Raw genomic sequence first — 11397 nt, 5'->3', positions numbered from 1 at the left:
ATCCAGTTTAACAATTCTTAACTTTTCTCCTACTCTTATATTTTCTCCTACTCTAGTCGTCTATTGATTTGTCCTTCTTGCACTTTTGTAAAATATATATGTATATATATAGAGGGGAGCTGTTGGGCTCTCAAACTTTTGTTACCTACGCAGGTGTACGAAATTTTCGTTTGTCAGGAAAGAATTTTAAAATTCTGACCTGAGGATTCATGCCGGTTATGAATAGAATTTTTTTTTAACCCGCTGAGAAAATGGATAATTTTCCAGGAGAAAGGAAATTATGGGTTTCGGAGAAACTTTTTTAAAATTGAATTTTTAAGAAATTTAGACGGAAATTCTATCGGCTCTGGAGGATTTTTTAATCGTTACATTAGAAACAGTAGTCATTTCCGGTTATGGTTTAAAAATGTTAGGTTTTCAATATCACTAGTAAATTTGTTAGCAAATTTCCTCTTGTTTGAGTACCCACATCACTAGGGTCAAAAAAAAAAATTTTCAAATTTTTGGAATTGAAAAAAAATTTTTTTTTGTAAAAATAAAAGTTTTTGTCGTGTAGAGAATTCAATTTCCAGTAGAATGAGTACCCACATGCTGATATTTTAATCACTGCACCCTAATATACAAAATTAATATTTATATTTAATTAATTAATAATAATAATTAGTTAATAATGACTTCATTGTAATATCGCTTTGTGGGTACTCATTTTACGCGGAATTTCATGGACTTTTCAAATACCGATATGAAAATTAAAAATTTTCTAAAAAGGAAATTTTTAGTTTGATCAGATTTTTGAAAATTGAGAATTTATCAGAATTTGACGATTTTAAGTCCTAGGAGGAGATATTTCGAGTATTTTTGACTGCCTCGATACTCATAAGCTCAAAGCAGGGGGAAGATGAAGTTGACCTTTGAGGTCATCCGTTTTTTGTAAAAAATATATAATTGATATACTATTGATTTTATAAATAAAAATTATTTTTGTCATCTAGGTCCATCTATTTTTGTTCCCAGACAATATTGATTCTAAATGATAAAAAATTAAAAAAAAGAAATTACTAAAAATAAATATTTTTTTTCTAAATAAATATAAAATACAATGAATGAGATATTCAACAAGATTAAAATATAGATAAGACTAGTAATATTTTTAAAAAAATAAATAAATATAAGATAAGAATTATCTGATGGAATAAAAAATTAAAGAGGTAGAGCAGTTTAGTATTTCATAAAATTTTACAAAGTTAACATACAAAAAAAAAATTAATGATAATTCTAATTATGTCTCCTTATTATTATTTTTTTTCAATAATTTTTTTACTACAAAAAAAATGTTCGACTCAGGATTTAGAGGAAATGAGTAATTATTAAAAATAAATTTTTTTTATTAATAATAATTTAATTTGCGGGCCAGTTAATTAATTAGTGAATTAATGATTAATAAAAAAAATTTTTTAAGATTTAGGGCCAGAACATGTTTTGAAAATTGGGGAAAATTGTCAACGTGACTATCAGTGTATGAAAAATGCGTACTGTCGATCGCAATCTACTTGCATGTGTGATCCTCCATATACCGCGAGCATTGATGGTACTGTTTGTCATGCAGGTAATTAATTAATTAATTAATTAAAATTTGTGTTTGAATGATTTATTAATAAAATTGATATTATGGCTTAAATATTGGAGTTATGGAAAAAATCATAAGGACCTTTTTTGTAGAGAATTTAATTTTGTAAAAGATTGATCTTATGCATTTTTGTCATATCTTTAATATTTTAGCTAGAATTTTAAATTTGAATTTTAAAACTCAGGATTTTTATAATTTTTTATTTAAATTATAATGGATTATTTTTTTAAAATTTGTGGCGAAACTATTGGGTCTGGAGAAAAATTGATAAGGGTCTTTTTTGTAAAAAATTTAATTTCCTATCAGATTGGTCTCATACATTTTTGTCATATCTTTGATAGTTGAACTAGAATTTTAAATTTGAATTTTAAAAACTCAAGATTTTTATAATTTTTTATTCAAATTATAATGGATTACTTTTAAAAAATTTATTGTGACTAAACTATTGGGTCTAGAAAAAAATTGATGAGGACCTTTTTTGTAGAGAATTTAATTTGTTATAAAATTGTTTCAGTGTATTTTTATCGTATCTTTGATAATTAACCCAGAAATCGAATTTCCCAATTTGAAATTTACTTTTTTATTTTTTATTTACGTACTATGTACTAAAATTCAAAATTACGAGGAAAATATTCAAGTTACATAAAAAATGTATCACACCTTTTTTGTAGTAAATTCAATTCTGTACAAAAAAGGTCTCATATATTTTTTTTGTATCTCTGATAGTTTACGCAAAATTTGAATGCAAAAATAAAAAAAAGAAAAATTTATGTCTAGTAGGATTTAAAATTGAAAATTTGAAATTTAAACAGAAAAAAAATTGCTACTTACGTGTGCACACTAATGATATTATTAGTAATATATCATAAGGACGTGAGTCATATTATTCCTGATTCACAATCACAATCTCAATTCTTATCTCTGAATTATGAGAAAATTCTCATCATTCATTTAACAAAAAGTTAAATAAGATAAAAATTAAAAATATATATGCATTAGAAACATTATCTAAAATCAGTCCAATGACTACCAAATAATCTGACTAATGATAGAATTAAAAAGAAAAAATTTTTCTAGCATCGGGAACAATTTGCGGACCTCAAATTGAGGATTGTTCGACAATGTCCAATTCTGCATGCATACAAGGTGTCTGTACATGCAAAGACAATTATTTTTTAGACATTAATAATTCATCAAATTGTATTAACAGTAAGTAAGAAAAATTATCTACTTTTTAAATCGCTGTGAAAAAAAAAATTTTCATTTCCGGTTATGGTTAAAAAATTATACATTGTCATTATCATCATTAAATTTGTTATCGAATTCCCTCTTATTTGAGTACCCACATCACTATGTTTAAAAAAAAAAATTTTTCAAATTTTCAAAATTGCCACATTTATTTTTTTTTGTAAAAATAAAAATTTTTGTCGTGTAGAGAATTTGATTTCCAGTTGAATGAGTACCCACATGTCGATATTTTGGTCGCTGTATTCCCATATAGAAAATTAATATTTATATTTAATTAATAAATAATTATAATTAGCAAATAATGACTTTATCGTAATATAGCCTTATGGGTACTCATTTTACGCAGAATTTCATGAACTACACAAATATCGAAGTTATTTTATTTTAAAAAATTTTTTGACTCAAAAAAAATGAAAAAAACTCGTCTCGTTTCTAATCAGCAGTAAAATAAAATTTGAAATTAATTTAAAAAAATTTTTAGTACGTAGATTTTGTTACCAAGATCTTTTTTAACCATGAGAATTTTTCATTAAGTTAGTAAATAAATTTTAGGACCATCACGAGTTGGTGATATTTGTCAACGTACTGACGAATGTGCTGACGCACTAGACGGTGCACTTTGTGTTAATAATAAATGTAAATGTTATGGTAATTTTATATTCGTCAATCAAACTGGAAAATGTATCCAAGCCTTAGGTAATTTTTTTTTTCTTATTATTATTAAATTATAAAAATAATTAAATGACATTAATAATAATTATGAGTAAGTGTCAGTAATTATTATCCTAATTATTCTGTAGGAATTTATATGCCATGTAAACATGACTATCAATGTTATGAGGAAGGAAAATCTGATGGACTTATTTGTCGTGATGGTGAATGTGCTTACAAAACTAATGGAGGTTAATTATTTATTTTTAATTATTAATTATTGAATGTTTTTATTTCTGTTAATTATCAATTTTTATTTTTTTTCAGGGTCGTCAATTTTTTCTACTCATCTGCTGACTTTGGCAATTGGATGTTTTTTAATTATTTTTTAATTAGAAAATAAAAGGGATTCTTAAAATTTTTTTACTAATTTTTATATATTCTTATATATTTATTAGAATACTTTTTTGTAAAATAAATTTAAAATTATTAAATATGGGAACTGTTTTATTTTGCCGCATTTTTTTTTTATTTTTAAAAATTGTTTTGTAGTAAATTATGAGGATTTTTAAGTTAAATTAATTTATGAGCGAATGATAATTAAAAATTGTGTCTTAAGAAAAATTAATTTTTTAAATTCAAATCTCTGGTATTTTATCAAAAAAATGAAAAAATAAAAATTTCAATTCCAAGTATTTACAGTAAAAATTAATTTTTTAATTTTAATCCAAAAAATCTCAATAAAAAATTAATTAAAAATTTTTAAATCAAAGTATTCTTTTAAAAATTAATTTTTCAATTTTTAATCCCGAGTATTCCAATCAAAATTTGATTTTCCACTTTAATTCCCAAAAATCTTAAAAAAACTTAAAAATTGAAATCTCAGGCCTTCCTTGAAAATTAATTTTCCTTTTTTATTCCCAAAAATCTCAATAAAAAATTAATTTTAAATTCCAAGTATTAAATTTAATTAAAAAATTAATTTTAAAACTTTAATTTAAAAATTAATTTTGAAATTTTTAATCCCGAGTATTTCAATGAAAAATTAATTTTCCACTTTCATTCCCAAAAATCTGAATAAAAAATTCAAAATTGAAATCTCAGTCTTCCCCTGAAAATTAATTTTCCTTTTTTATTCCCAAAAATCTCAATAAAAAATTAATTTTCCACTTTAATTCCCAAAAATCTAAATAAAAAATTAATTTAAAATTTAAAAATCCAAGTATTCTTTAAAAAATTAATTTGTAAATTTTTAATCCCTAGTATTCGAATTAAAAATTAATTTTCCACTTTCATTCCCAAAAATCTGAATAAAAAATTCAAAATTGAAATCTCAGTCTTCCCTTGAAAATCAATTTTCCCTTTTTATTCCCAAAAATCTCAATAAAAAATTAATTTTCCACTTTAATTCCCGAAATCTCAATAAAAAATTAATTTTAAAATTATATCAAAGTATTCTTTAAAAAATTTATTTTCCAATTTTTAATCCCTAGTTTTCCAATGAAAAATTAATTTTCCACTTTAATTCCCCCAAATTAAAAAAAAAAATTCAAAATTAAAATCTCAGTTCTCTTAAAAAATTAATTTCTAAATTTTTAATCCCAAATATTCCAATCAAAAATTAATTTTCTTTTCCCAAAGATCTTAAAAAAATTCAAAATTAAAACCTCAGTTCTAAAAATTCAATTTTCAATCCCAACTAAAAATAATTAAATAAATCAACTCACAAAAATTATTTAAAATTTCAAATTTTCCCGCGTTTTTACCCTGCTTTCCTCCCAGCCCCAAATTACCAAAACCCAAGAACAAAAACTAAAAAAAACTCACCCAAAATCTCTCCTCAAATTTCCCTCCTATTTTTCAAATCCTAAAAAAAAAAAATTCTCAATAAATAAAACCTCAACTAAAAACATAAATAAAAAACTAAAATACTTACTACCCACATAAAATATATCAGGTCCCCGACTGAAACTATAGTAAGTACAGTCACCGTAGAAAGAATTTCCTGTAACAATTAAAAAAATGAGTAAACGACAATGATAAATCTTTAAAAAATGATATGGGGCATATAAAATAAATTTTAGCTCATAAAAAGTTATCACAATTTTGTTAACACAGTTTTGACATTTAGTAAACATTAACCCAAGTAATTTAATAATTTACCTCTCGTAAAATAATTTTATTTCCGCCATTTTTTACTTCCGACTGTACAAACTGACGCTACGGTACAACTGATGGGTAATAATGCTGAGGAAGTGAGACAGAGATAAACCAAAGGAAGCTAACCCAGTAGAAAATAGTCGCTCGACAATTCAGAATCAGTTGCCAGCAGAACGTACATCGAGTAACAACCAATTCCACGTACAATTAAAATGGCGGACATAACTAAAGACGAATTGCGCAAAGAAATCACCGGTAACTATTTTATTAAATATATATTTATAATTATTTTAAAAATATATAACAAACTAATTAATTCCTACATATTTTTGTCATATATTTATACTATTAAATACCTGGTATATATTATATTTATCTTGATAAATATATATTTTTAAAAGATATCGCGTTTACGTTGGCGTACCCCACGCCGGCCATTGTGTCGAGTTAAATATATTTATATATATATATTTATATATTATATCGCTTATTAAATATATTATTAATTATACAAGTCGATTATTTAAATATATTTATGTTTTAATTGTTAATTAAACGTTTAAATAAATTTATTACATTTATTTTTTCCATGGCGTGTTTTGGCCATTTTAAAAATTGCCGCCATATTGAATTTTTATTTTTTAAATTATTTACTTTTATTTTAATTATTTACTTAACGTTTTTTCAACTCGATTAATTTTATTTAATGACTTTTTTTTTTATTTATTTAAAAGTGATAAATTTTTTTTTAAAGAATTTGAAATATTAAAAATTCCCGCGTTATCGGAGATGGTTTAAATTAGTGGGGATAAAATACGAGAGAGAAAGAAAATAGATGGCGTTATTATATTTAATTATTTGTTATATTTATATTTATATTTTTTTTATATATATTTATGTGATAAGTTTTTTTTACTTCGTATTCAGGGAAAATTTTAATTATTTATATTTTGGTGGGAAATTTAAAAAGCAAAAATTATTTTGAATTTAAAATAGCAGATGGTCGATGACGCTGGGATTTGCAAGGTTCGTTTATTGATGGAGGTGGATAAAGGGTATGGGTATTATATGTATATATATATATATATATATATATATATATATATATATATGTATGTATGTATGTATATATGAATGAGGTAGTGAGCGTCGTATTATGTCTGGTGGTAGAGGTTGGCTCGTTGGTTGGAGTCTACGTTCGATATTCCTACGACGTATTTTCAACGACGCGGGAAACTGAGTAGTTGATGCGCTTACTGGTTGCTATGTTAAATCCTTTGTTTTAAATTCACTATTCATTTTTTTTATTTTTGGAGTTGGAAATTTAATTTTTTTTAAAATTTAAACTGAGAAAATTATAAAGACTATTTTTTAAATTTAATTTTAGTATGGGCGGGAAAATTTAAATAATGAAAAATTTTTTTTAATGGATTTTTTAAATTTTTGAGTGGGCGGGAAAATTTAAAAAAAGAGTTATGAGAAAAATTTGATAATTTTTTTGATTGTTTTGTTGGAGAAAAATTAGTGGGGGGATAAGGGTTTAAAATTTGGCGGGTAAATTATAAGATGGCGCTGAGTTAAGAAATGGCGGAATTGATTACATTATATTAGAAAATCGATTGTAATTAGAGATTATTTTAGTTGGAAATAATCGATATCGAAGTGGAAAATTTATACTTTGATTATTGATATTTTTATCGATTAAACTTTTAGTCGATATTTAAAAAATGTTTATGAAAGTAATTATCGATAGGAAAGTTGTAATTTTATTCAATCGATAGTTTGTAATTCGATCAATTGATCGATTGTTGATTAAAATTTTTAATTTACAAACTACAATTTATATCATAGAAAATTATAAATTTTATGTTCTCTCGATTAATCGAACTTGGGAATCGATAAATCGAACTAGACAAGTCGATATATCGATTAATAAAAATAAAACTCAGGTCTTAATATTTTATTTTTATCCTGGTAAAAAAAATGTATGAATTTTTTAATCGATCGATTAATCGAATTTCCAAATCAGCAAGTCGATGAATCGAGAGTAAAAAATCAATTTATCGATTAATAATAAATTTTACAATCTATTTTTTATCATAACTTAACATTTTTTTTAATAAATCGATTAATCGATTTAGTAAAATAATCGACTAATCGATTCCTAAATATTGAAATTTTTTGTAGTTCAAAAAAAAAAATTCTCTACAAAATATTTTTTACTGCAAAATATTTTCGTTAATTAAAAAAAAAAATATGCAAAATTTGAAACTCAAAAATTTTTTTTTTTCTAGCTATTCTTAAAGATGCTGATTTGACGGCCATGTCTGCTAAAAAAGTGAGGCAACAAATCGAAGAAAAATTAGACATCGATTTATCAGAAAGGTAATTAATTCAAATTAACATTTAATCCATTAATTAATTAATAACTTTACGGACATTTGTACTTTTTTTTTCTTTGAAAAAAAAATTTAATTCGATCTTTAAAAAACCTAAAATTTGAAGATTAATTAGCAATGTCCAAAATTAATTACCTAGGGTCTCTACGTGTTATTTAGAAAAAAAATAATTACGTCGTTCCCCCTCTTACATTTTCAAATAATCAATAAATTAATTGACGATATTCAAAATTTGAAATGAACTAAAAAAATAAATTTGAATCAACAGGAAAAAGGAAGTCGACGACTTAGTAATGGAGCATCTCCAAGAGAAACAAGACGGCGGCAAGAAAAAGAAGAAGGCCGCCAGTGAAGAATCTGAGGAGGGTGAAGAAGAAGAGGACGAGGAAGAAGCGTCCGAAGAGGAGGAAGAAGAGAAAGAAAAAAAACCAGCTAAACGTGGTCCTCCCAAGAAGACAGCCACCAAACGCAAAGGATCCTCAGATGATGAAGAAAGTGGGAGCGATGATGATGCCAGTGATGAAGAATACAGTCCTAAGAAAGTTGCTGCCAAAACAGCAAAGAAAGGTTGTTATTAATTCTAAACATAGAAAATTAATTAAATAATTAATTGATTGATTTTTAAAATTTAATGATTTGTATTTTTGTTAATTTTTGAAGCAGGAAAACCAGCAGCTAAGAAAGGAAAGAAGAAGGGCAGCGACAGTGACAGTGACGAAGACTGGGGTAAATCAAAAAAACCATCAGGTGGTGCCAAAAAAGGTGGAGTTGGTAAAGGAAAAGGTTACACGAGAGCTATTACACTATCACCGGAATTAGCAACTGTGGTCAATGCTGAAAAAATGGCGCGTCATGAAGTTGTTAAGAAAATTTGGAGTATCATCAAAGAAAGAAATCTTTATGTAAGTTCATATTTTTTTTTTTAATTTTTATTTTGTAACAAAAAAAAATTTCGCGGTCTAATTTAGATAAATTAATCGATTTTTTTATTCGGTCGATTGATATCGATTTTTTATCCAATCGTTCAGTATAAATTTCTTGACATCAATTCATTGCAAGTTTTTTTAAAAATCGAATTTTTTCCGATACTGGTAAATCAATCGATATATCGATTTTTTTTTTTTTTTTTAAGACTGATCTAATAAATTTATTGAATTAGAATATAAATATATAGAAATTCATCGATTATTTTCTAAATCGATGTTGCAACGTTGATTAAGTATTGATTAAGTGAAAAAATAGAATAAATCGATGTGTCAATAGTCGATTTATAAAAATATTTGTACATTTGAATTTTACAAAATTAGATTTTTGAATCGATCAATAATTCATTTAAAAATGAAATTGAAAATTATTTGATACTGAAAACAATCGATTAAAAAATCGATTTATATATTTATTTGTACAATCGACTTGGAAATATTGCAATCTATCCATATATAAATATAATAACTATAAACATTTAAAATGTTTATCGATTCAGAGTCAATTATTAATTTAATGAAACTAGTATTCGATCATCGATTTAAATAATCAATAATCGATTTATCAAATTATTTATACCTAAAAATTTTTCTTATTATTCAATTCATGATAAAATGACCTTTGAAAATTCAACTAATCGATCGATTTATTGATTCAAACAATCAATTTAAATATATCAGAATATATATCTATTGATTGAACAAGACTACTAATCGATGATCGATTTAAGTAATCGATCCTCGATTTAACTAATCGACGATCGATTAAAATAATCGATGATTGATTTAAATAGCCGATGATTGATTTAAATAATCAATAATTGATTAATATTATCGATGATTGATTTAAATAATCGATGATTGCTTTAAGTACTTTGTGATCGATTTAAGTAATCAATGATCGATTTCAATAATCGATGATTGATTTAAATAATCAATAATTGATTAATATTATCAATGATTGATTTAAATAATCGATGATTGATTTAAATAATCGATGATTGCTTTAAGTACTTTGTGATCGATTTAAGTAATCCATGATCGATTTCAATTATCGATAATTGATTTAAATAATCGATGATTGATCAATATTATTGATGATTGATTTAAATAATCGATGATTGCTTTAAGTACTTTGTGATCGATTTAAGTAATCCATGATCGATTTAATTATCAATGATTGATGTAATTAATCGAGAATAGACGTAATAAATCGATAATCGATTTAAATAATCGATGATCGATTTATAGGAATGTTTTTTTAAATTTTTTTGTTTTTTGAATTTTACAGGACCAGAAAAATAAGCAGTTTGCTATTTGTGATGACGAACTATTCAAAGTATTTGGAGTAAAACGTTTCAGGACCTTCGGTATGATGAAATACCTCAAAAATCATTTCCTAGATTAAGCTATAATAACAATTACAATTACAATGAATCGATAATTATTAAAACAATTAATAATTACCTTATAAAAATCAACAACAACAACAACAACAAATCAACAACAAACGAAAAAAAATAAACCATTTTTTAAAAAATTAAGTTTTTCCGCAAAAAACTCGTCGCATGATCTCCGACAAACATTTCCTTAATTTAATCGATATATCTCTGCCACCAATTTTATTTTTTAGTCCGAGACTGTTAAATAATTGAATTTTGTTTATAGTGATAACAATGTCAGCCCAACTTTTAAAATACAATTGTTTTTAAATAACGTTTATTTATTTCGGGCATTTTATTATTTTTTTTTATTGTTTATAAAAATAATTAAAAACACTCCCAACTTTTTTTTGTATATTTTTTACGATACAAAATTATTTAAATAAAATAAATAAATAAAAAATAAAAAGAATTTTTTTTTTCTTCATTCCAACTTTTTTAGTCGGGCTGATAATTCGACGAGTGAATGTAAGAGTGTTTTAAAAGTGTGAATGTATTGATTAATTAATTAATCAATTAATTGATGGAATAAAATAAAAAAAAAAATTAAAATAATTAAAGCGCGAGTATGAATGAATGCAATTTAAAATCATGTGTAATTTTTTTAATAAATTGTATAAAAGTAAAAACAATTATACAAATATTACAGACACATGTATGCATAAGTGTGAAGATTAATAAACTAACATTAACTGCATTAATTAATTCATTGATTAATTAATAAATAATTATTGAAATGAAAAGAAAAATTCAAATTTTAAACTTCCGAGTGAATGAATTTAATTAAAAAATTCAAATAAAATGTAATTGTACTACTTAACAAAAAAAATAATTATGATAATGATAAATGTGTAATTAATTATAATAATTATTCATATTGAACGTAG

At 24.2% G+C, this 11397-nt stretch overlaps 2 protein-coding genes and 1 long non-coding RNA gene across 4 annotated transcripts; 2 read left to right on the top strand and 1 right to left on the bottom strand.

The window, feature by feature from the left end:
* Positions 1–1204: 1204 nt before the first annotated feature.
* On the top strand, positions 1205–4061 carry LOC130664774 (prion-like-(Q/N-rich) domain-bearing protein 25). The gene is made up of 6 exons (XM_057464869.1): positions 1205–1360; positions 1460–1606; positions 2705–2836; positions 3428–3571; positions 3676–3777; positions 3854–4061. Exons 1-6 carry the CDS (start codon positions 1267–1269, stop codon positions 3916–3918), a joined length of 684 nt encoding a protein of 227 aa, XP_057320852.1. The 5' UTR covers positions 1205–1266; the 3' UTR covers positions 3919–4061.
* A 1210-nt stretch (positions 4062–5271) lies between these two features.
* On the bottom strand, positions 5272–5826 carry LOC130678496 (uncharacterized). Its single transcript, XR_008991832.1, has 3 exons — positions 5690–5826; positions 5463–5531; positions 5272–5393 (listed from the first exon to the last, which is right to left on the bottom strand). It is a non-coding gene; the product is annotated as an uncharacterized LOC130678496 (long non-coding RNA).
* Positions 5781–11241, top strand: LOC130678473 (uncharacterized). Of its 2 annotated transcripts, none has more exons than XM_057485707.1 (5): positions 5781–5941; positions 7981–8071; positions 8354–8652; positions 8749–8987; positions 10360–11241. In XM_057485707.1, exons 1-5 carry the CDS (start codon positions 5899–5901, stop codon positions 10474–10476), a joined length of 789 nt encoding a protein of 262 aa, XP_057341690.1. In that variant the 5' UTR covers positions 5781–5898; the 3' UTR covers positions 10477–11241. The 2 variants fall into 2 exon arrangements, with proteins under 2 accessions (XP_057341690.1, XP_057341683.1); XM_057485700.1 differs by having other exon boundaries at positions 8746–8987.
* Positions 11242–11397: the final 156 nt, after the last annotated feature.

Source organism: Microplitis mediator, chromosome 1 (genome assembly GCF_029852145.1).
Source record: "Microplitis mediator isolate UGA2020A chromosome 1, iyMicMedi2.1, whole genome shotgun sequence".
Classification (NCBI taxonomy): domain Eukaryota; kingdom Metazoa; phylum Arthropoda; class Insecta; order Hymenoptera; family Braconidae; genus Microplitis; species Microplitis mediator.
Note: the sequence above shows the minus strand (reverse complement) of the source record. Positions and strands in the feature narration are given on the sequence as shown.